Source organism: Gadus morhua, chromosome 18 (genome assembly GCF_902167405.1).
Source record: "Gadus morhua chromosome 18, gadMor3.0, whole genome shotgun sequence".
In the NCBI taxonomy this organism is placed as follows: Eukaryota; Metazoa; Chordata; class Actinopteri; order Gadiformes; family Gadidae; genus Gadus; species Gadus morhua.
Window position 1 is genome coordinate 12,103,229 of NC_044065.1, and position 26,016 is coordinate 12,129,244.

General features: G+C 44.6%; 1 protein-coding gene across 2 annotated transcripts in view; it reads left to right on the top strand.

Annotated features, from left to right (window-relative positions):
- Positions 1–26,016, top strand: part of prkg1b (protein kinase cGMP-dependent 1b) — a 103,611-nt gene that overhangs the window by 67,242 nt on the left and 10,353 nt on the right. For both annotated transcript variants that reach the window (XM_030340251.1, XM_030340250.1), the window contains exons 5-9: positions 4,028–4,091; positions 8,485–8,562; positions 8,750–8,844; positions 17,386–17,451; positions 18,850–18,924. In XM_030340251.1, coding sequence (XP_030196111.1) covers positions 4,028–4,091; positions 8,485–8,562; positions 8,750–8,844; positions 17,386–17,451; positions 18,850–18,924 — 378 coding nt within the window. The remainder of the gene's footprint in view (positions 1–4,027; positions 4,092–8,484; positions 8,563–8,749; positions 8,845–17,385; positions 17,452–18,849; positions 18,925–26,016) is intronic.

Genomic DNA, 26,016 nt, shown 5'->3' on the forward strand with positions numbered 1-26,016 from the left:
CTGGCTGGCTGTTGGTCTGCCTGTCTGGCTGGCTGTTGCTCTGTCTGTCTTTTCTGTCTGCATGCTGGGCTGTTGGGTTGGTCTGTCGGTCTGGCTCTTACATAGCTCTCTTTTGTCTGTGTGTTTGTTGGCCTGTCTCTTTCTGCTTGTCTCTCTTCCTGTGTCCTTGCTTGACAGCCATTCTGATGCCTTGCTACCTGTCTCTCTATCTGTGAGTTAGCGTGAAATGATTCCTTGTCCTCTTCAGTGTTTCCCTGTAATAGGGTGGAGACAGTGCTCTGTTACTGATGCGGCCCTGCTTCTGTAATTGGGGTGTATGCACATTGAGTTTACGTCATTGCTGCATGGGTAAAGCCAAGCAATCAAATGTTTGATTTGATTTCCTCAATGTTGCATAAAATATGACTTTAAACTCCGTGGAGAGCTTCATCATGCGATATCCACCAACCATCTGAGCGGCTTGATAATGATGAATGTTCATATGATAATCGTGCCGCCATAGTTTCTACAGGTGTATTTGCATTGCCTCACTGTTCCCCAGCCTTCTTTCTGAAATGCATTTCGTAAATAATTGATTTGGCCTTTTGAATGTGAAGAGATTTCCGATATCCTCTGTGGAGTTCCTGTGCTGTCAGGGCACGAAGTCTCTTAGTTAATAGTCTGGTGCGCAGGGCAAAACTAGTCTGACAAAACTAACGAGTAAGATAATTGTTTTTTGGTTGCCCATTTGGGGATTTCACCTATCAACAAGTGTATGACCCTGGAGTCCTTTTGAATAAACTTTGCTATTTAAAGAAGAATAGCTCTTCTGGAGGAAGAAACAAGTCCTCTGCCGAAGACGGACAGGACATCCTTTAGAAACTTTGTTTTCAGTTCGGGCCGCTTGGTTAATCAGGGGAATTTATTGAGTCATTGTTTTGTTTGACTACTGCAGGGAAAGCAGAAAGCAGTCATTTCGCTTGTCCGAGGCATTCTTTGTTTCATGCATATTTTTTAATCTAGATCAAAAAGCTCCCGGAAGGTTATCGTGGATAGCATTCATTTAGTGTTTCAAATTAATTCGTTAGTTTAGGCTCATCTATTGTATTTTATTATATTGTATCATCTGTGAAGTAAAATAGTACTTAGTGTTTGTTGCACAATCTGTTTTTAATGTGGGTGGCGTTTATTACATTCCTTGAGAAACAGAGTTGGTTGAAGCTAACAGATTGGACATGCGATCATGATGGTTCGAAACCTAAGTGTCTCACCTTTTGTTAACAGATAACAGAAAACAGATTCGTTTTTATCTTTCGGTGTTCAGAAACTGCATGAAAATACAATTAAGTAAACAAAAAGGGACAGATAACAATCCCTGACATGAAGAACAAACTCATCCAATCACGACACTCATTACATTGCCCTGAATAGTTGGCTTTTTTATCATAGTCCACAATAGTATCTTTTGTTATTCACATTTGAATTGAAGGAATAATCCAATTCAAAACTCGTGGCGTGACCACGGCGGTCGTCCAGCCGACATTTGACAAAAATAATCTCACGTTTGCAGCAGCTCTGCATGATAAGACACATTTCGACTGACGAGGGGAGCGCTATCTCAAAACCTCAGACCATGTAAATCTATCATTTCACATCAGGACTGTGATCGACACACCACTAACAAGTACTTTTTACCACTAATAACAGTGACTGGTCTCTGATGCAGGGCCATTAGGTCCTTCACTGCAACCATGGCAACCAGGTAGAAAACAAGTCTCATTCATTCGGTAGATTTAGTGTATTACCAAATAGATCATTTTAAATCAGATAACTTTATTGATCCCAGAGGGGTTAATTTGTTGCCGCAACAGCAGATGTACAAGAGAGTGAAAGTAAAGACAAAAAAAGATAACAATAGGTATCCACAGATGCTTAATGCTAAAAAACTGAAGCTTAGGTTATAAGTGATTAATAAAGAAGAGAATCATTCACATTATTTCAAGAGTACTAAACAATGTTTTTTTGAAATTGTTTGACAATTAATTAAAATGCAGCCCATGTACACTACATGTACCACTGCGTAGCTCTAAAACAGCCACGGCACTAAAACAAACCTCCTTTCCATTGTCTATTCATCACTGCTACCCACGTCAGGGCTACATTTAAAGCCCTGTCTGGAGGGGTGCTACCAGGGATTAGTACCCATATCATTACCCAGCAGTACCCACACCAACACCCGTTACACACCTGTGGCGGCTATTCCCGTCGGGTTAGCTAACAGAACAGTAACCTCCTGCCGGCGCCTTTGTGAGAATCGGCAGTGAAACCGCAGGAGGTAAACCATTCTACCCATCCAAAATGTGTCATTAAACTGTAGCCAGGATAGATGGCACAGGGAGGGGGTTAGTGCGGTTCACTCCGCTGTTGTGAGTGGAGATGGTGTGGTGTGTTGTGGTGAGCTATTCTTCTGGTTTGACAGAGAGAGCTTTAATCAGGAACCCCCTGCTGGCTCCCTGGTTGTTGCTGAAACGAGCCCCTCGATGACTCCAGCTCGGTGTTGAATAATAGTCCTGTGACATCCTTTGATGGCAAACTTATCATCATTTTTAAAACCATTGAATTGAAACTTCTCTTTCAGGTTTGTTTCTCTATCATGCCAAGCCTGTCATGTCTTGTCCTGTTCCCGTCTGCTTTCCTTCCTCTCCTCTCCTCTTCCCAACCATCTTCTTTCTGTACCCTTTCCTCTTCTCGCCTCTCCTCCCCTCTACTCTCCTCTCCTCCACTCTCCTCCCCTCTCCCCTCCTCAACCCTCCCACTCCTCCCATCTCCTTTCCCCTCCTCTCATCCCCTCTCTTCTCCTCCCCTCTCCTTACCTCTCCCCCAATCTCCTCTCTTCTCCTCCACTCAACTCTCCTCTCCTCTCCTCCCCTCACCTCTCCTCCAATCTCCTCTCTTCTCCTCTCTTCTCCAATCTTTTCTCCTCTCCTCCCCTTGCTTCTCCTCTCCTCCCCTCCTCTCCAATCTTCTCTCCTCTCCTCCCCTTTCCTCCACTCTTCTCCTGCCAATCCTCCCCCCCCCCCTCCCCTCTCCTCTCAAGTGAGTGACATCCTTTAACACTCTTTTGAGCCTGGGGTTGCATAATGTGTTTGGTGCTTTCATTTGGCTTGGGGTTGTGTTGGTTTGTCTACTTCCCCCAAGTTGGTTATTTCCCCAAAGGATTGCTGCTGCACCATCCTATTGGAATACGTTGTGTTGTGTGTGAGTTTCTCTGTCTGTCTAGAAAAGTCACAGTCCCTTTGCTAGTTTGTGGCATCTGCCATCTGGATGTGCTCATTAGAAGAGCTCAGCGATGCTTTCAGCTAATGAGGCTAATCGATGGCTCCATGCACACAGGAGAAAACATGGCAGGGTTTAAACTTCCTGATTAGTTACTTACTTTACTTTTAGTTTACTTTTTGTCTTATTAGTTAATATTTCCTTTCCTTTTAGTTTACTTATTGTCCTATTAGTAAATACTGACCTTCCTATTAGTTATTATTTTACTACATTGTCTAATGAGTGTGTTGACAACACATCGGGGCGTCTACCCTGCGTGTGACCGAGAATACATTTGCCGTGTTTTTCAGTGTATGCGCGATTGTGTGTCTCATTAATATCTAATTATGTCATCTACTGTGTAGAGGGGTAGAGTTGGCTCCCAAACTCAACTAAAACAGTATTTTCTCTATTTATCTCCCCCCGCCCCCTTTCTATCTCCTGACCTTTCTTCTTGACCCTCCCCCCTCCCTCCCTCCCCCGCCCATCTCTTCCTCCCTTCCTTTGGGTTCCCCTCGATCTCCCCCTCTACCAAAGTCTGTCTTTATTCCTGTCTCATCTCTAAATGATACTCACACTCATTCTGTGTGTCTCTCTCTCTCTCTCTCTCTCTCTCTCTCTCTCTCTCTCTCTCTCTCTCTCTCTCTCTCTCTCTCTCTCTCTCTCTCTCTCTCTCTCTCTCTCTCTCTCTCTCTCTCTCTCTCTCTCTCTCTCTCTCTCTCTCTCTCTCCAGTGTCCCTACGTTCCAGGGCCTCGCGGAGGAGACACTCAGCAAGCTGGCTGATGTCATGGACGAGGTGAGAGCCCCCCCCCCCCCCCCCCCCCTCAATTCATCATCTTCTTCCTTCTTCAGACACAAACACACACAGATATATGTTTGCACACACACACACACACACATACACGCATGCACACACACAAACAGATCCACTCATTCAAGTATACACCCATGCACATGCACAAACCCAAACACACACCGATACACATGGATCCACACACATACAGATACACACACACACACACACATTCTCTCCCCTTTCACACATTCACACACTCAAACTCATTCACTCACATTCTCCCTGAAACAGAAAGATTGAAGGTCAAATTATTGACAAGCGGCGGTAGAGAGCTTGACTGTGTTAGCGTCTGTTAGGGTGTGTGTGTGTGTGTGTGTGTGTGTGTGTGTGTGTGTGTGTGTGTGTGTGTGTGTGTCAGTGTGTGTGTGTCAGTGTGTGTGTGTCAGTGTGGTGGGGAGTCAAGTTGATTGAAATGGATAGCTAAAGTCCTCCTAATGAGTCTTGGGACCCATTGCCCTCACACCAGCTGGGGCTGTGGGGTTCAGGATGATGGACGGGTGTGCTTCACACACACACGCACAACCACACACGCACACGTTCACACTGGTATGGAAAATGTGTATGTTGCAGGTTTTCCACTCGATCAATGCACCTGGTGTTGTTGAAAACTCATACGCATACACACACATAATGAGTTAGAAAGTTATCACAGTTAATGGTTATATACAGTTATAATAAATCCTTATATATATATATATATATATATATATATATATATATATATATATATAAAATAACGTATTCTGTATTGAATAATCTGAATAATATGTTCCTACATATATATAATGTATATATATGTACACATTAATCATGAATACAGTGGAAACAGACACAATAACACACACACACACGCTACTCCTTTTTATGTGCCAGTGCATCATATTTAATCATGGCTGTGTGTTGAGTGAAATCTGTTTCTTTGGCGCCGTGTCCGGATTAACCGTCTCTTATCAGTCCGGACCCAGTGTGCAAAATCCAATTGAAACCGTTAATGCTTCATGCAACACTGTCACCATTCCCTCAGACTGACCAACAGTTATTCCCCAAAACATTGCCTTGTAAAACAGAGGGCCCAGGCTTTGTTTGGAGGTGGAGGTGGTTTGTCAATTTAGAGATGGACATACGAACGATGCAGCCTGCAGACCCTGTCCATCCCTGGTATCTCATTGGATTGCTTTTCAGTTCCAGTTGATGCCATAGTCACAGCAAAGCCTGGAATTCGTTTTTAGTGCACTGTTGGTAATAACTCCTAATATTACTATACTGCTATTATATGAAGACTTTCACTACTGCTACAAAAAAATGTATGATGATGATTATACTACTACAAAAAATGTTATACTAATAATAATAATTATCATATTTTCTCAGCCATCACAACCCAAAAACTAATATTTTTGTCCAGTCCTCAGTACGAATACGATATGATAAATTGGTAATAATTGTACGAAATTGAAAAATATACATGAATATAAAAAATGGACCTAAAAATAGGGAGAGCGAAAGTAGAACGTTTTTTTATTGTATAACGATTTGGTTGGGTGATAAAACTCCAAAAATGGCAATGTCAAAACCATGCAAAACGTAGCAAGACAGACACTTGCTGTACTATTGTTTTTTGTTCTTACCTTTTTTTTAACAAATGTGTTTTTACAGTTTATTCAAGAGAGAGAGAGAGAGAGAGAGAGCATGCAGGCCGTCTCTCCTGGCTGAAGATAGTTCATACCGCTACCAGCCTAAACCGGTTTTATCCCGACGGTGATCACATCTGTCTGTAGCGGTTGTAAGGGTGCATTGTGAATCACCAATTCACTTCAGCTAATGGATTACAAAAATGAACTGAACATGCTGTAATTCTGGTCATTCTGTTCTGTTGCAAGGCTATAACTGTCTGAGCGAGAGATTGTAATCCTGGATGTGAGATGATTCAATTACACAGTTTTTATTGACAATTTGGAAATATTTAGCTTGAGAGTCACACATGGCCGGACTTTATCGACGGGCAGAGTGCCCCATGGTGCTCATTTGAACATGAATCCCAGATTCTCAGACAATCGACCAGCATCATCCTATAAAGATTGAGTCTGGACACAAAATCTATAGCACTTCAACTGTATGAATAGGTACACATTTCCCCAAGATTTATTTACCGCTCTTGTGGGAGATTCTAGAAAAACATTTGAGTTGTGTTGGTCCCATTCTTCGCTGCGAGGGGAGTTCTACATTTCCCAAAAGGACCATTGCACAAGATTGGTTACATACACCGGCTGTGACATGTCGTTACCTTCTGCGCCGAGCCTTGTGTTTGAGTTGCAATTTAGATGTTGAGGGGATTCTAACAAAGTGCTTCTGTGGCAGGTTTGCGGACTCAGAAATCTTCAGAGACTATTAGTGCAGTTAACAAACACGTACCGCTGTGGACGCTATGCCGAAGACAAAAGTTGGTATGTCGATGTTAGAAAAGTTATCAAGGAGAGAGTATAGTGTTGAAGAAGCGATGAACCATGGATCAGTCGATCCATAATATTTCCTATGACATTTCCTAGACTGAATAATGCATTGAGACGATCAGTCGATTAGGATGAAAATAATCATCAGCTTGCAGGCTCTGGGTCGGTGCGTTTTTGTAGCCGTGGCAACAGCCCGTCTCCTGAGGAAAGTGACAGCGCGCGGATACGAGGGAGGCTCTCAGAGTCTGTGATGCTGAATTCAGACACCCACAGTGCTGGGGTTGGCTGGTGGGGTTTCTCAGGAAGGAAGACACTTGGTAGTATTTCAACTATGGAGCAGGAGTCTGCTCTGAAACAACCTTTTGAAAACAATATGCCAAACGAGCGAGGAATCCGTTATTAAAATGTTACAGATATTTGCGTATGGCAAGGCAAGGAGAGGCAATTTTATTTGTACAGGCCATTTCTTACATCAAGCAGTTCAATGTGCTTTACAGAGAAAAATACAACAGTACAATTTATAGTGAAAAAGTACAGTATGGGTATTCATTCATTTCATGAGCTGGATTGTATACATTTGCATATTTCAAGTTTGCCTAGTTGATTGTATTATGTCACGTAATACATACATTGTTCATTATAATTTGTAGGTGAATAGGAAATAAATTAAGAAGGGATTACAATGCCAAAGCAGTTGGTGGCCGGGTCTCATGGTCTCAAAGATCGGTCCTTCTCAATAACATCTCCCTGAAATCTAAATGAACAAAAATACATAAGATCATAGCCACTGAGCAACCGACCGCAGCATCTCAAGAGACAGGGAACAAAACCCCGGTCCTCCAGGACCGGGGTTTAGTCTTTTGTCTTCAGTTAAAGCAGCGCACAGCTTCAGTTAAAGCCTAATGCATCCTCAAATCCCATCTCATCACCACCACTCTAATCATTATGACAGAGTTGACGGTAAACAAAGACTCCCCCCCCTCTGTCTCGGTGGCCATTTTGAGCTCAAACATCTTTGGATATATATATTTGATTGAGAACGAAGATAGTACTTCTATTCCGATGAAGCTATGTTTTATAAGTGGGACTTAAACATGTACATGCTGAGTATGCTGACATATTCACATTTTAAGGAAGCTCTGGTCTCGACACACACACACACACACACACACACACACACACACACACACACACACACACACACACACACACACACACACACACACAGAGACACAGAGACACACACACACACAGACATACACACACATACACACACACACACACACACACACACACACACACACACACACACACACACACACACACACACACACACACACACACACACACACACACACACACGCACACACACACACACACGCACGCACACTCAATCCCTTAGAATAAATACAATTGTTACCAACCGAGGGTCCCCTCTAAAACAGGATGTTGGATAATTGATTATCCTGTTAGAAGAGAATAGTCTCTTGCCGTGAATGAAATCAATGCTTAAAGGTCACTGCTTCTTGGTTAATCTTCATAAAAGCTGTCTGTACTTATTTGTGCCCAAACAACGTCCATACCTTGTCACACGCAAACAAATATAGGGGAGAAGGCGTTGATGACAGAGTATGCTGACAAATTCACATTTCTAGTAAGCTCTGGTCTTTGCAAACACACACACACGCACGGACGCACGCACGCACACACGCGCGCGCACACGCACACTCACACACGCGCGCGCGCGCGCACACTCACACTCACACTCACACACACATGCACACTCACACATACACACACATGCACACTCACCCACAAACACACACACACACACACACACTGACAGACACACACACTATAAACTGTTGCTGCTTTTTGTCTAGACCCATTATGAAGATGGAGAGTACATCATCAGACAAGGAGCCCGGGGAGACACCTTCTTCATCATCAGCAAGGGGAAGGTAAACACACACACACACGCACACGTGCGCGCGCGCACACATACACACACACGCGCGCGCGCACACATACACAACTGAAACAGTTGTGGCTAATGACATTAATCTCACTAAACAAAATTACGTCTTTACTTCTTCGTTTACTTCTTTCATTATATATGTCTGTGATTCATTCTCCATCTCCTGTCAGGTTAACGTCACACAGGAGGAACCGACCAATGAGGAGCCAGTATACCTGCGGGGTCTGGGCAAGGGGAACTGGTTTGGAGAAAAGGCGCTGCAAGGGTAAGAGGATCCCATGTGTTCTGCTGTTTGATGTGAAGCGCAGGGTTCTTATAGCCACGCAGTGCTTGTGGCATGTGACCATTCTGACTAGCTGCCAGGTGATATTTGACGGTTTTAAAGAGCGACAGCGAGAGAGAGAGAGAGAGAGAGAGAGAGAGAGAGAGAGAGAGAGAGAGAGAGAGAGAGAGAGAGAGAGAGAGAGAGAGAGAGAGAGAGAGAGAGAGAGAGAGAGAGAGAGAGAGAGAGAGAGAGAGAGAGAGAGAGAGATAGTGAGAGAGAGAGAGAGAGAGAGAGAGAGAGAGAGAGAGAGACACCAAAACCACTGCCCTCCCTCTCTGCTCCCTCACTCCCTTTCTTTACGCACATTTGATTGACAAGCAAGAGGGATTCCCCGATTTCTGAAGTTCTCTTTAGAAATGAGGCGAGGGTGGTCAGACCCGGTGTCCTATACCTCCATACGTTCATTATTTCATCATTTCTTTCAACGTCTAGAGGTCATCCATGACCAGGTAGAGGTCAGAGAGTAGGCTGCAGTCATTAGGGTTCAAGTTCTTTTGGCTTGGACTCAAACCACTAGAGACTATCCTGCTGCCAGTTCTCCTTCCCCTCTACACTGCCACAGTATCAGAATCACCCTGAAAAGTACAGGCCAGCATCCGTCTCGGCCTCCATTCGTCTTCTGGCGTGATACGCGCTACATCCTTATCAGCAGCATCAGTTAGTGTTGAGGCAGGAGGAAAGGAGCAGTGGGGAATAGAGAAAGTTCAGCTGGCTCAGCGTCCAGGCGGCTTGAGACAGCCATCAGACCCATCAGTATTAGCAGCTGGAGTGGCTATCTTCTAATGATGGTTCCCCAATGGGAACAAAGGCTGTTGTTTTCCGCGTTGCTGAGCATCTCGCTGTTTCTCTGCAGTGAGTGCCTCGCATTGAATGAGTGGAAGAACTGTTAACCAAACCAAAAGCTGCCCAACGTCAAATCAGGTTCAATGTATAATGGCAAGAGCTCTGGCTTGACGGTGGGTGGGAGCCAGCTGGTACGGCCGCCCGGTGGGGTGTCGTGGTTGAGACGTGCTGAGAGGGTGTTGCCTTCGCTCTTCAGGAAAACATGTGTGACAACTGTGTCATGCAGATGTGGTTCGCTTTGCATCTGGATTCACGCGGCTACGTCCACGAGACGACGCCCACCCCCGCTGGCTTATACCTCGTGCGCTGTGTTGGAATGACCTCGGAGTGTGTGTTTTTTCCAGTTTCTTTGTGATATAGGTCTGAATGCGTGAATGAATGCCTTCAAAGTCCCTCATTTCTGATCAGACCATAGCCGTATTCCGGAATCTGCGTGTCTCGTGCATGTGGCCGAGCTGTGATTGGCTGCTGACGGGGCAACTGTCGAACCAATCAAAAGAGTCCATAACTATGCTGCATGCCGTATCTACCAATATGCTCTCTATCGACTCTTATCTATAGATACCTACTTACAACAAAATCAGAGCGAGGACTGCTGGTCAGACCGGGCTGCACTGTTTGAACCAGAAACATCCCCTTGATCGATCCCTGGCCTCTCCAGGCTTATTTAATTTATTTATAAGCTGTTTAGTGGACACTTTAACCAAGTACTTACAATACTGAATAATTTATGACATGGCTGTGATTCTAACCCCGGCAGAGTTCTGTCTTGGCTCTGACAGTGAAGCTGGGCTTGGAATCGAATCCCTAAACCCAGACAGTGATAACGGTGTGCTTAACCAGTTGAGCGCACAGGGAATCAAAGCAATTACTGTGGCAATGTTACCGCCAGGTCTCACCGGTTGAGATCGACAGGGAATCTAACCAATAACCCTGGCAATGTTAACGCCAGGTTCTACAGGTTGAGCTGGACAGGGAATCGAACCAATAACCCTTGCAGTGGGTTGCCAGGTTTGAACGAAAGATTGTGAGACCTTACATGCAGAGTGCGGTGAGTCCCGGTCAGTAAGTGCAGGGACCTTCTTATAGTGAGCAAATTAGAAATGACAAGGTCATTGAATAAATCTTGGTGTAATGACACAAACATATTGTTAGCCTTTTGACATTTAGACCTTAGACTATTTAGTTATTTGTCAGACATTTCTATCCAAAGATGACTAACAGTGAATACAGGCACATGACTTTAAGGAGCAGGTTTTGGATATGGCAGCATGCGCTATGATGTCTCTCTCGCTCGCGCTCTCTCTCTAGTAGACCGCATGTATATACCTAAGAAATGATGACATTTTGGGGGTTGAGGGGGCCTTTACCTTCCGAGTTGCTCTACATATGAAGCCTCAGGCACGACAAAATAAATGATTGAATCATTCAAAAGTCACAGGTAATCAAGCGCTAAATCGTCATCATTCATCTTTGACAATTAGAAGTAAGGCCTCAGTCAATCTGTGCTCTAGTCATTCGGTCTAGCATCACGCTGAGTTGAGTCTCACCGTCCAATGAGCCAATTTCCACCTTGTTGCGTCATTAACGTTAACAATGTTCACTGATGGGGGAAGTAGTGATCAACAGCATCAAACAGAGCCATCTCGAGTCAAATCCTAATTTGCCTTGAGAGAAAGCAAACATGTTCAGGGGAAGTCAAGGCTTCAAAGGTGCACTTGTTTGTGCCGCAGAGATGTGTGAGAGGAAATGATGTCAAAGTGAACTCAGTTTTAATGCAGTGTCAGACTCACTCTGGATCACCCCATATCCTCCCTTGTGTGTGAGTGAAAATTAGACACACACACACAAACAAACAAAAATACTTAACATACAGACTCAAGAACAGACACTATATGCCCCCACACATGTGCACACAATCTTGTGATCCCTGTGCTACCTCTTTAATGGTTTCCTGAGCGCTGCGTGGCACGGCAGGGATAGAGAGAGAGAGAGAGAGAGAGAGAGAGAGATAGAGAGAGAGAGGAAGAGAGAGAGTGAGAGGTTAAAGCGAGAAAGAGGAAGAGAGAGAGGGAAGAGAAAGAAAGAAGGGGGATAGGATAGGGAGAGAGGGAGGCAGTGAGAGGAGATACAAGGTAAGAAAGAGAGGTGAGGAGACATCCAGGAGAGACAAGGACGGCCAGAAATAGAGAGTGAAAAGTAAATGGATACAAAGGGTGAGCGAGGGAGAATAGGAGCAACAGCACAAAGGAGAGAATAGCGATAAGATGGGGAACATCTGTGTTTGGCGACCCCATTCAGACTGACAGAAGGGGGTAAGGTATCTTCACCCACATCCAGATGGAGGTCTGTAGTGGGGGTTTGTGTGGAGATTGGAGGTAAACGAAGAGCACATGCATCCCGCCAACAACAATACACATTCAAATCCCATAGTGGGCCAGAGCCAGTCTTCCCAGGGCCTTTAAGTGTATTAAAGGATAACCAACAGAGACCCAAACCACCGCATAAATACTGGCCGATAAGGGTTTTTTGAGGACAGGGAATAGGCTGATAGATAACCTTAGACAGGCTGTAGATAAGATTTAGGAGCTATTATTTGAATGGAATCTGTTAGAAATGGAGTAGCGATTCGAGAGCTATTAGCGAGTGAAAATGGGCTGTGAGAATGTTATTCTTTATGTGTACTGTGCCTGCCTAGGTAGAGCATACTTCTATTTTAGCAGCTCCCTGTTAATTTCTGACGAATCAGGGCTCTTTTCTGGAAACAGACGAGGAGACGAAGAACAAGAGAGAAGTACTTGACGTGACTGGGAACTCTCTCTCTCTCTCTCTCTCTCTCTCTCTCTCTCTCTCTCTCTCTCTCTCTCTCTCTCTCTCTCTCTCTCTCTCTCTCTCTCTCTCTCTCTCTCTCGCACACACATGTACAGTCACTTAACGAGGCATGCTTGCATCGCGGCTGATTCTTTGAGCCGCTTATTTCAGTTCCTTCCACTCGTTCCTCCATCGAAATGCAAGAGGAATTAAGAAGATGAGTCAGCTGTGTGAAGGAGATTAATGAATGAGATGTACTCACTAGAGATGAATGGATGAAATTAATTAGCACAATGAGTTGATTATAGGAATTGACAACATGAGTGGATTAGATTAATTAATTTACTACATGAATGATTAAGATCAATGGGTAAGTTGAAGTAAGGAAATGGGTGATAATTATAGATGATGGTGAAAAGATGAGATTCATTCATAATATGAATGAATGAGATGACAGAATGACAGGGATGCCATGAAAGAGATGGATGAATAAGATAACATGAATGAGTTGAATGAAATGGATGAATGATTGAGACGAATGAATGGGATTCTAGGAATTAGATGAATGAGTGAGATGAATGACATGGATGACAGAGTTGGCTCTTCCTTATTGTGGCACTGTGGGACAGCTTATGACTGTAGTGTTAGTGCAGGCTTAACACAGTAATTGTGATCTAATCGAAATCCCTGGCGCCCTCCCGGGTATCACATGATTGACAGGTGAGGATAAAGAGGGCTTTTCCACACTGGTGATGACGTCAATTACTGATGAACCGAGAGAGAGAGAGGCTAGAGGTGGACAGACGCACTGTGTCCCCGACTGCAGAGGGAGACTTGAAGAGTTATATATAATGTATTGATTAAACAAAGGCACACACGTGCATGGAAACACCAACAACCACACGCACACACGCACATACAAATGCATACAGACATATTCATTTGGGTTTGCCATTATATTTATGAATGAATACATTCGGTTCATTTTTCATTTTAATAGCAGCGTGGTTCATTAGACAGCTTCTTAAAGAGCATAATGATGGTCCTCGTTAGCCCCTTGGCTTGATACTCACAACTCTCTCTAGTGGCCCACTTAGGACATTGCATATACTCTCTTTACCGTGTCTTCCATTATATTATTATTTTATAATATTAGAAAGCTGCCTTTACATATTTTATTTTATAGTGTAAAAAAAAGAATCCAGATATTAGTAAATGGAATAAGGACAGCACATTCGTCATAGCTGGTGAATAATATACAGTAGGCTACATCCAAGGCATCAGTAATAGGATTACAATATATCTATTATTGTGTGCACGTCCCTTTGAAATACTCTTAAGCATTACAGTTTGAACAAAACACACTCCCTCTCTTTTACCCAGCACAACCCCAGGGCTTCTCCCCATCCAACCAAAGAGCTGAAATCACTCTGTACAGCAGCGATCACACACAATGAATATCATACAGCTTAGCATAAAAAGCCCCGCTCAGCGTCTGTGTATACCATCATTATCAGAGACGGCTGAATCGTTCTCGGTTTTCATCTCTTGCTTAATTGAAGGTTCCGGGGAGCTGTTGCGGTGACGATGCGTGCGTCCCCCGTTTGCCTCGCTGGTGAATGTGCGTTGCCGATAGCAACAGGCCTTCGCTCGCAGCCGTAATAGGTTGCTGCGGGACGGCTCCGGGGGCATCCATGGTTCGTGCCCGTGAAGCTGAAGCGCAGAGGCTTTCTGGGTAATTAAGCCGTCGAACACGTTGCTCAGATGTCTCCTTCGCCATCTGTGTTCAGCCGTCCTGCCTGCCCTCCGGTTGCCCGGCATTCTGGGAAAGGATCATAAATGAGAAACGGCGGAAGGTCAGCGATGGCGCGTGGGACCTCCCTGACATGTGACCCGGGGTTCAATGGTTTTCCTAGCGACGCCTCTGTGCGCAATAGTGGAAGGAAAACGGAATACCTGTCCTTGTGTGTGGCTCTGTGTTGCATGCATATTCCATCCTTTCATGTTGCTTGCGTGTGTGTGTGTGTGTGTGTGTGTGTGTGTGTGTGTGTGTGTGTGTGTGTGTGTGTGCGTGTGTGCGTGTGCGTGCGTGCGTGCGCGCGTGCGTGCTGGGGGGGGGCTTCGGTGTGTGAATGTGTGCATGAATGGGTGAATGTTGGGGCAATATTGTAAAGCGCTTTGAGTGGCCTCTGGTAAGAAAAGCGCTATATAAATGCAGTCTGTTGCTCTGTTTTTCTCTCTCTCTCTCTCTCTCTCTCTCTCTCTCTCTCTCTCTCTCTCTCTCTCTCTCTCTCTCTCTCTCTCTCGTTTTCTCTAACTACCTGTATTTCTCTCTTTTTCTCTATGATATCCTGTCATGATAAGGGTACATCGTTTGTATGTGTGTGTGTGTGCGTCCATGTGCATGGCTGATGAGTATCTACACTATGTTGTGCCTGAGTGTGGGAAGGCGTGTGTGTGGTTGTGTGTCAGTTTGTGTGTCCCTAATTGGTCTGAGTAATTACTTCAGCCTTCCTTGGTCTTACCATAGCTATTTACACACCTAATGTGTGTGTGTGTGTGTGCGTCCATGTGCATGGCTGATGAGTATCTACACTATGTTGTGCCTGAGTGTGGGAAGGCGTGTGTGTGTTTGTGTGTCAGTTTGTGTGTCCCTAATTGGTCTGAGTAATTACTTCAGCCTTCCTTGGTCTTACCATAGCTATTTACACACCTAATGTGTGTGTGTGTGTGTGTGTGTGTGTGTGTGTGTGTGTGTGTGTGTGTGTGTGTGTGTGTGTGTGTGTGTGTGTGTGTGTGTGTGTGTGTGTGTGTGAGTGAGAGAGTGTGTTTGTGTTCCTCCAGCTCACCCCCTCATTGCACATCCTCCACTAAGGGAAGACATCTGCTATAACAACGAAATTATTCAAATTCTGAAGACGCAAAGAATATGGCCAGGTGGTCTTTATGTTGCGAAATCCTAACTTAGCAGTCCAACACTTCACTCTCTGTGCTCAGGTGTGAATTTTAAAATGAAAAGGGACTCAGGCGGTGTTGACTTCATGTTCCCAGCCGAACCAACTGGTCTTCATTTGAGCTGCGAGGGGATTGGAATGATGAAGGGGCACCTTTACAATGTTGGCCTGGAGATGAAAATCTCTTGAGGCTCCTTTTACGAAGGCAGGGGTTCAGCCTGGTCCATTCACTGAGTAGAGGAGAAGAAAGGAGTCATTGAGTCTTCTATGGAACAAGAGGTCATGAATTATTACAGTTAGTGCCCTAATTTGATTCGTAGTCATGCTTGTTTAATAAGTGGTCATGGGGGGCCGTTTGATCGCAGTAGACAACAAGAGAAGACCAATAGAACACAACAAAATAAATCAATACAAAATAATAAGATGCTTCTCCAGTTGCAGTTGTCAAAATCACAACATGATTATGAAATGATGCGTGGATAGAACGATTGAACGGAGACATTTGTAGTGAGTGAAAGGGTTGTAGTGAGATGCCTATCACTGGAAAATATTTAAAAGTAGAAAGAGAGTGTTGAACACTCTGCAGTGATCTTTAATTTGTATTTATCTTTAGTTTCTGCCCTCAGGCCATCTTCAAGATTAACCTTAGGCAGTTTAACCCAAACCGTTTAAATAAATTGAAGACAAGTTGAACTAACTAGCACTCAACTAGTGGGACTTGATGCATGTGTAGGATGACCCAAGGAGGTGTAAAGCAGTTTAAACAGATGTCTAAGGTTTCAGAAAGTCCAGTATTTAAGTACGAAAATAAGGTGTGAACTTCACTTTGGATTAAAGTTCAAAATGAATTGTACAGAGCAAGTGCCGGTATTGATTAAAAACCTTCCTGTCAACAGCCGACCGGAGGCTGGTTGGTCCACAGAATGTGTTTGCTGCAGTCGTTTTCAGAGCTTATGGGGACTGCACCCAGGAGCCCCTGTTTCCATACAGATATGGTTTCATTTAGCAATAACACTTTCTGGTAGTGCTGTTGGCCAAGTCCGGTTCCCACCTCCCCCCTCACACCGGGAGGTGTGGTGGACTCCTTCGGGGGGGTCAGATCCCCCACACCTTGCAATAGCCACTCTCTCTCGACCCAAAGATCCCAAGCACTTACATACTGGACCCTGCTGGCTGCTGTTGTGGTCTTCCATTATTCTGTGTGTGTGTGTGTGTTTGTGCGTGTGCGTGCGTGCGTGCGTGCGTGCGTGTTGTGTGTGTGAGTAGCCTCCATTAGAGTGTGTTATGAAAAGATCAACCAATGCAGCGTGGTGAATCTATCCCAGCATTGAGGGTGTATCAGCAAACACCCACGCCATATTTATCCATTCATCATCAGTCATGTGTTCATTCAGTGACTTTCCCCGACTAATTTGTCTAATGGTTTTGAGTGATATTCACAGTGTGAGTATCAGAGGGATTTTACAATTATGTCAAACTGAGGTAGCTCTTCGTACTGACTTGGGGTATGTGGGTGGATGAACAGCATTCTAACTGTTTCCCCTGGTACACACTCATTAACACCAGCTCTCGCTTTCTGATTCAGGGGAAGACAAGGCACAACTCTGTGGGCTGAGCGACCGTAATGACTCTGATTCCAGGTGCGAGCCTATTATCCTTAGATGAGCCGAGCGGGTCTTCAGAGAGAAAGAGAGAATGTCATCATTACCGCTCGGGGCATCGATTCACACGTCGGGTTTTCACATGAACCGCATGCACATAAATGGGCCGGGCAAGAAGGCTTGGGGTTTATTTTGCTAGTGTGATGCCAAACGTGTTTATTGTGCTTGTTTGTGTGACCTCTCGGACTCAGTGTGTGTAATCTTTTCCGCAGGGAAGATGTGAGAACCGCTAACGTTATCGCCGCCGAGGCCGTCACCTGTCTAGTCATCGACAGAGAGTAAGTCAATTTCAAACACACAGTCACACACACACACACACACAGACACACACACACACACACACACACACACACACACACACACACACACACACACACACACACACACACACACACACACACACACACACACACACACACACACACACACCTTTACACCTCTTTCTAGCTGCAGTCAACCTCCGGCTACTTGTGTCATCCTGTATTCTCTCTCTCTCCCTCTCTCGCTCTCTCTCTCTCCTCTCTTGCTATCTCTCTCTCTCTCTCTCACTCACTCACTCACTCACTCACTCACTCACTCACTCACTCACTCACTCACTCACTCACTCACTCACTCACTCACTCACTCACTCACTCACTCACTCACTCTTCATCTCTCTCTCACTTTAGTATTCCCATCACTCATTCTCTCTTTTATGACTCTGGTCTAATCACCTTCCTCCTTCCTTCATGCTATCTCTCTTTCTCCCTATCCCTCTTTCTCTCTCCCTTTCGCCCTCTCTCTGTGTATCCTTATGTCCCTAATTTGTCCTCATCTCTCTCTATTCCTCTGTGTCCTTCATGCAACCTTCTCTATCACTCTATAGAGTAATATATAGTATTACTCTTCCACACACTCTCACACACACATTGAGGGAAGCAGATCGTTGCTGTTCCGATGATAGGGGCCGTCAACAAATTACCCCTCAGGTAACTCAGTGGAGACTTAGTAGAAAACAACAAAGAATTGTGAGGCAGCAACATTTCACGGTCTAAAAACACATTATTTTACAATTATAACTAACACAGTTGGTTGTGATCATTCAGACATTAATGACAATCCATTGTTCAGCTGTAACAAATTGAACTTTGCTCCCTGGAAGCGTTTTTATATTCATTATTAATCCAAAAGCAGACTGCTAACCAGAAATTAAATACAACTAACAATTAGCGAGGAGGTTTCAGACAATTATTTTTCTGGTCGGGAGACAGGGATGAGATTTAACTTGAATTAAATTCTTGTTGTGCGCGTTATTATTTATTTTTTGGGTGGTTAATTGTCGCTGGACTTGGCTGGTCTGTTTTTCCCCCAGACAAAGACAAAGTGTGTGCTGTATGGTCCTTCATTAGTATTAAGTGCTTATTATTTTTCTATTAATTCTCACTTTTATGGAGCTGTTCCCATTAGGTTGAAGGCTTTTATTACACAGAGGGGGATACAGAAGAAAGGATGAATAATGAAGAAAGATAAGAAGAGAAGAAACAGTTTTGTCAACCATTCTTTTGACATGGTGGATGCTTATTATGTTTTTCATACTGTGAAAGCTGGCCAAGAACCGGTCTCTGTTTGATTGAACTGTCAGTCAACTGTTCCACACTACGTATTGGTTGCTGATTGAATGTGTGCCTCCTCCACAGTTCATTCAAGCATCTGATTGGTGGATTGGAAGACGTCACGAACAAAGGCTTCGAGGATGCTGGGGCCAAGGCCAAGTAGGTGCACACACACACACACACACACACACACACACACACACACACACACACACACACACACACACACACACACACACACACACACACACACACACACACACACACACACACACACGCACATAAACATGCATGAGCATACACACAAGGTTAAGAAGGTAAAAAGGACTTTTCAGGGCATTTTTCTGTCAAAAAATATATTCGTTCCTTGTAAAACTTCTGTAGTTTACTTTAGATTTCAAAATCTTTCCAGATTTTTGTTTTACATAGGAATAATTTAATATTGATCTGTCATGCAACAAAGAACATCTAAGGTACTTCAGAAGGTGCGAAAATGAGCCCTGAAAAGTATTGCCCAAAAAAGATATTTTCCTCTAATTTTCTACCCATATACATTTTACAAGACAACCAGAAACTCCCCCGACACATACATAGACACACCAACACAGACCCATTCTCGCATACCAACACACACACACACGCACACGCACATGCACACGCACGCACACACAACAACAACACACACAGACACCATCACACACACACAGACACACACCCACACACAAACGAAAACACATCTACTTTGCTGTCAGCTTTTGTTTTGGTGTTATGTATTTGTTTACTCCGAAAAATTCCTTTTGCTCGCTATCGCTCCCTTTTTATTTTCTCTTTGCCTCCCTTCCTCCCTCTCCCTTCATACCTAAGAATTTATTCCCATATTCGCCCTCCCCAACAAAACCATCACGCTGGCCACTCAACAACAGATGAATAGAAAGAGGCTGCCTTTTTAAGGAGTGTGTGTGCGTGTGTGTGTTTCTGTATATATATGTGTGTGTGTGTATGTGTGTGTTTTTGTGTATGTGTGTCTGTGCATGCTTGTGTGTGTGTGTGTGTGTGTGTGTGTGTGTGTGTGTGTGTGTGTGTGTGTGTGTGTGTGTGTGTGTGTGTGTGTGTGTGTGTGTGTGTGTGTGTGTGTGTGTGTGTGTGAATGCGTGTTTGTGTGTGTGTGGGTGTAGGTGAATAATGCCACTCTAGCACCCACAACGTACCTCAGTAAACCTTCAGGCGAATCCCTCCATCTGCTGGTGTTAATATTCACATCTGTGGTGGAGACCCAGACATTGTGTGGACATCACTTTGGATGCTGCGCAACCAAAAGACCTGCGGAACAGAGGGTTCTATTGGTGCATTGGTCCTCTGTTAGTTTTGCACTATGATGAGTAGGATGCAGTTTCACTGCATGCTTTGGATGGATCAAACATGGGTTTGTAGTTGGTGGATGTGGAGGTGGATGGGGCATGCATTTATAGGCAGGGTTGTAGAGAGCAGGGTAGTGTGAGAAACGATGTAAGACTCCCAGAGGAAAAGGTCCTTATCTCGCTCCCTCATCGTTCTTTCTTATTTATCTCTCTATTTTATCTCTCTATTTTCTCTCTCTATTTTCTCTCTCTACCCTCGAGTCTGTCTCTCTCTGTCTCTCTCTCTGCCTCTCTCTCTCTCTCTCTCTCTCTCTCTCTCTCTCTCTCTGTCTCTCTGTCTCTCTGTCTCTCTGTCTCTGCCTCTCTCTCTCTCTCTCTCTCTCTCTCTCTCTCTCTCTCTGTCTCTCTTTCTCTCTCTCTGTCTCTCTTTCTCTCTCTCTCTCTCTCTCTCTGTCTCTCTCTCTGTCTCTCTGTCTCTCTGTCTCTCTGTCTCTCTCTCTCTCTCTCTCTCTCTCTCTCTCTCTGTCTCTCTCTCTGTCTCTTGACATGAATGTATATCATTAGCGTATAGGACTGTGTGGTTACGGTGTTCCAATCCCCCATGTCTGTAGCTCCTGTTTGCATCCCTGAGGGAAGACGTCTGCTGTCCTCCACAGTTCTGTGTGTTTGGAGACATTTGTCTGTTGAATTGTAATAAGTGTCATCTTATTTGAATCCTAAACGGACAGAGTTGTGATTGGTGGCATGGTGGGTGACTGGTGGGTGATGTTATATTGTGCATGTGAAACAAAGTCGTATGCAGGGTAGAAGTGTGTTGAATAGGTTGTTCAACAGGTACTGGGCACGATAACCCTTACCCCAACCTGCTCCTTAGAGACCTGTCTCAGTACTGTCTAACCCCCACCTGCTCATTAATGACCTGTCTCAGTACCGTCTAACCCCCACCTGTTCATTAATGACCTTTGCAACACAGCACATAAGACTAACAACAATACACTATAAAAATATTCAGCTCGGAAATGTATGAAAAATACAGCTCTACACCAGCCCGAGGGCAAACAAAACACACCTGTATAACACACACACAAACACACACGTAAACACATAGACGTGATCCCAGGTTGCTCTCTAGTGGTGGAAGAGTGTAATAACATAAACATGATTATTGATCCGTGTGTTATTATAAATAAATAAACAATGTACAATACAATAGATACCAATGTTATCTGTATATCCTCCAAGTTATTATTAGAAGCTGAGCTGAAAGGTCAACGTAGCTGCTGCTAATCCTCTACTTCACACTTACATTTCACATAAAATTGTATATCAAGGCAGAAAAGAAAAATCAACTGACATTACTAATTATATATCAATAGCTCGATCTTCAAGTGACACATCTCTGAGCTGCATCAGCCGAATACCCCGCCGAGCATAAGAAAAGTGTGAATATATGAATAATAATAGTACACCGATGGAGACGAGTTGCAGGAGCCAAGTTCTGAATGTCAGTAGTGCTCTTGGTGTGGTGCCCTTGATGGCACCGCAGATGTTCACAGGAAGCAACATGATCTGGAGACATCCTTATGTAAGAGGCTTATAATATCCCTGGCCTTTAGCTGGGCGGGTTCACAGCATCAGGTAGCCATAGCATGTTGCTACAAGAGGCGTCAGGTAGCGTTAGCATGTTGTTAAGAGCCACAAGGGGCATGTCACAGACTGGAACCTCCTATTGTTGGAGAGTGGATAGTTGGTTGACCATATTTGGAGAATATTGGTCCGGTGGGACGGTGGTGGGAGAGGGCACCCTCACATGACGCCCCAATCACAGACCACTCATGTCTTGTATCGTAGTGGGTCTCGACCTGAAGTAAACTGACTTAACGTTAAGAAACCCGAGTTTGACAAAGACAAAAACAAAAAAAGAATTCTCAATATTATGTAGTAGTTGATTTGCTGCCTTCACCATTACTGTTTGAGGAGCTGCAAGTGTATACATATCCCGAAGACAAATCGTCTTGATTAATCGCGATTCTAATAACCATAAATATAGTACAACGTTGTGACAGCATCTCATAGCGATACAATAGCCCCAAAGTGAATTCCTGATGTCTTCCATCGATTACAGACCTGTGACTATGACAGCTGGCTGAGTGAAACCAAGTCTGACAGTTGATCATGAAAGAGACCCCAGCCTGGATTAGCAAAGGGCTAACCGGGACCACCGGGTCAAAACAACACCACACGCCCCCTTCACGCCCCCTTCCCGCCCCTTCACACTCACACCTGGCCCTGGGGGGGGGGTGATGTCAGCCCACGGAAGAAGTCAAGGTCAAACCCCGGCATTGTGCCTGTGTCAACCGTGTGCTAAAGGCTAATCTAGCATGTATGGACGAATGTGTAAGCATGCCAGCCATGCAAGCGGTGGGCGTGGCCCCATTGTGTATGCGTGGCCATGTGTGTGCCTAGAGTCACAGTGAGTGTGATCGGCAGTGTGTTATTTGGTTAAGCGTGCAAATTAAACGTCCCGGTAAGCTGTGTTTCCCAACTCGGGGTCGTCCGCACGGTGCTGAATGGGAAGACTTTGCAGTCGAAACCACTCCAACCTGACTGTTTTTGATGCTGAACATTGGTGCAATATTTAGGGTGATGAAACTGAAGATGATGATTATAACGATGATGATGAAGGTGATGATTATTATGATGATGATTATGACGACGTTGATAAGAATAAAGGTGTGTGTGTGTGTGTGTGTGTGTGTGTGTGTGTGTGTGTGTGTGTGTGTGTGTGTGTGTGTGTGTGTGTGTGTGTGTGTGTGTGTGTGTGTGTGTGTGTGTGCGCGTATAGCCTGCGTCTTGATGTCTTTACATCCAGCGCGGCACGTCCCCCGGACTCCTCATCCCCAGGGGTCGTGTGTACGTGACCCGGGGGGTCCATGGACCCCAGGCTGACCACAGCCTTGGCTTTGTCCCCTATAGCTCCTATAGCGTCTGTCCCCCTCCCCTTTGTGGCAGCAGGCCCAGTGTGTGTTCAGCGCGTGTTCAACGCATTCCTACTGGATGTTCGCTCATTGTGTCCTTGCAGGTGTGTTGCCCCCCCTCGTGTGTCTTGTTCAATCCCCCGCCCACACACACTCTCACACACACACACACACACACACACCAGCTGCAAGGGGGTTGACCCCTGAGGCTGGAGGTCTGCTGGAATAGGGGGCAGTGAACCCAGATGTAGAATGTTCTAGAAAGGCCCCTGAGTGAGTTTCTGAGGACGTCTCTTAGGACACGGATTAACAGTAGATCCCCCCTCCCTCTGGGAAAATTGCGTAGCCTCAAAACATGGGATGGAGGGTGAAAAGCACTAACAACAATGGCGTGGCTAATACTGAATGGTTGACATGGAATGAATACATCAGATGTAACAATGCTAACGTGCATCGGATGTAACAATGCTACGGTGGTGAAATCGTTTTAAGGTGAAGCCTTGTATTGTTTCACAGAATCAAGTGAAAGAGCTGTATGGGTTTGATTCATCTCCGTTGACAGCTGTTCCTCTTCTCAGTATTGACAATGGAAAGATTGCACTCTGAATGCCTCTACAAGTATAGTGTCATGACCAGTGTTATGTTCAGAGGAGCATTGAAACCAACAGAGTGAGGCCAGGCCCCTCTGGTGATTGGACGGCTTACATTTCTGTAGTATTTTCTCTATCGATGGAAGGCACACAAAAAGCTTTACAGTTAATTCCTCACACACACACACACACACACACACACACACACACACACACAAACAACATTGACGTGACGTCAATCATAGCTAAGGCCTTATTCCAGGTAATATCTCCAGGTAATATCTCGAGAGAGAGAGAGAGAGAGAGAGAGAGAGAGAGAGAGAGAGAGAGAGAGAGAGAGAGAGAGAGAGAGAGAGAGAGAGAGAGAGAGAGAGAGAGAGAGAGAGAGAGAGAGAGAGAGAGAGAGAGAGAGAGAGCCCTCCTGTTATAATGACAACAACCTGCGCTATATCTCCCAACCTACGCTACGCTCCCCAAGTAGACTTGCTAAGCTCTTCACAATGATGGATGATTATACTCAAGAGTGTTTGTCCAGGTCCTCACTGAGATAGATTAACAATGCTGGAGCGAACACACAACACCCACAGAGGGTGTTGTTATATGTATCTGATCATCAATTGCTGTATGTCTAGCTAGTGTATCAGGATTGTTGCTTTCAATTGAGTTATCTCAAAATGACTAGTAAGAGGTTCCGGGCACAATTCCCACAATGCTGCCTAGGGACCTTAGTCTAAAGTGGGGGAATATGTTTCATAAAACACAATGTCTGCTGGCCCGCTACTTTGGAGTTGAACTTGGTTGTAGGCGACCTGTGAGAAGGCTCTACAAATAAATCAAATGATCTGTGTCTCTCACACACACACACACACACACACACACACACACACACACACACACACACACACACACACACACACACACACAAAGCATGTAAACATAGGTGTCGGATCGTCTTTCATCAGGTGACTCATCATGTGACCAGACTATTACGACCTGCGTTTGTCATTTCCTCTTATGGTATAGAGCTGCAGAGTAGGCTCTCACACACACACACACACACACACACACACACACACACACACACACACACACACACACACACACACACACACACACACACACACACACACACACAAAAGCCAAAGGCCACGTTGTTGCTATAGAAACAAAAATCAAAATAGTGTTGAGTTGCGGCTTATTTCAATATATGTCTGTGTCTACATAACATCGATTCATGTAGTACAGAACACATATATCAATGTATATGTCCATTACATAATATCTAAAAGATCATTACTTTATTCATGTTAATATAAAAATACAATCACAAATAAATATATATCACTGGATGTACTTAGTGTCTGCTTATTTCTGATATGCTGGTGTCATGTAACTGTCACCTTTATAAATAAGACTGTTACAAATATAGTTATAGCTCAAACTAGAGTGTGAGCACTACATAAACAACTCCCAACGTGCTAACTTTATGTGATCCAGGAGAATGTTTTAAATGGACTATGTGTAAGAGAATCAGAAATTACTTCTTATTACTGATCCCTTTGGCCGGTAGGTGAACTGCAGCCTGCTGCAAGCAGTGAGATCTCCGTGGGTTGAGACAATGACAATCATAAACTAATTTGAGCTATGATCATTAATTAGCATCAGCTATAAACAGACAATGGGAGTGGCATGGGTGGATTTAATGCACATTAAATGTACAAATTAAAGTTCTGAAAGAACAGCATTTTTGCCGTTATCCAGGCTTGGACATGTCACTTTTTGCCAGCCGTCCGGGGTCCAATGTGATAGAAATCCACCCACAGGCTGTTCTGAGCAACGGAGAGAAACGGTGAAGGGCTCACTTTTAAAGTTAACTCACAACCGGTGCATATACTGCCAATTTAAAGCGAGTTTAGCTTCGGAAAAATCCTACACATAGTCCCCACTTTAAACCTCTAAAGTATAAGGAGGAAGTTCTTGACGGCATCCGCGTGGGAGCAGAGCTGATGTTGACTCCCGTATGAAGGGGTCTATTTGGAGCTGTGCTTGTTCCAGGAAGCAGAGCTGGTTGGGTTATGCACAGAGCAGCGCTTCAAGGCTCCTGGCTGCTGGAGTCCCTGGCGCGGTGCCACCTGTGTTGATTGTGTTTACGAAGCCTGAAGAAAGAGTGAAAGTGCAGAAATACACCGTTCAGCGCCGTAGCGCACAGGCGTTTGCATAGGCCAGCCACACACGCACCCACACACGTACATTCACACACATGCATGCATATATTGAATGTTCACACATGCATGGACACACACTTACATTCACACACACCGTAAG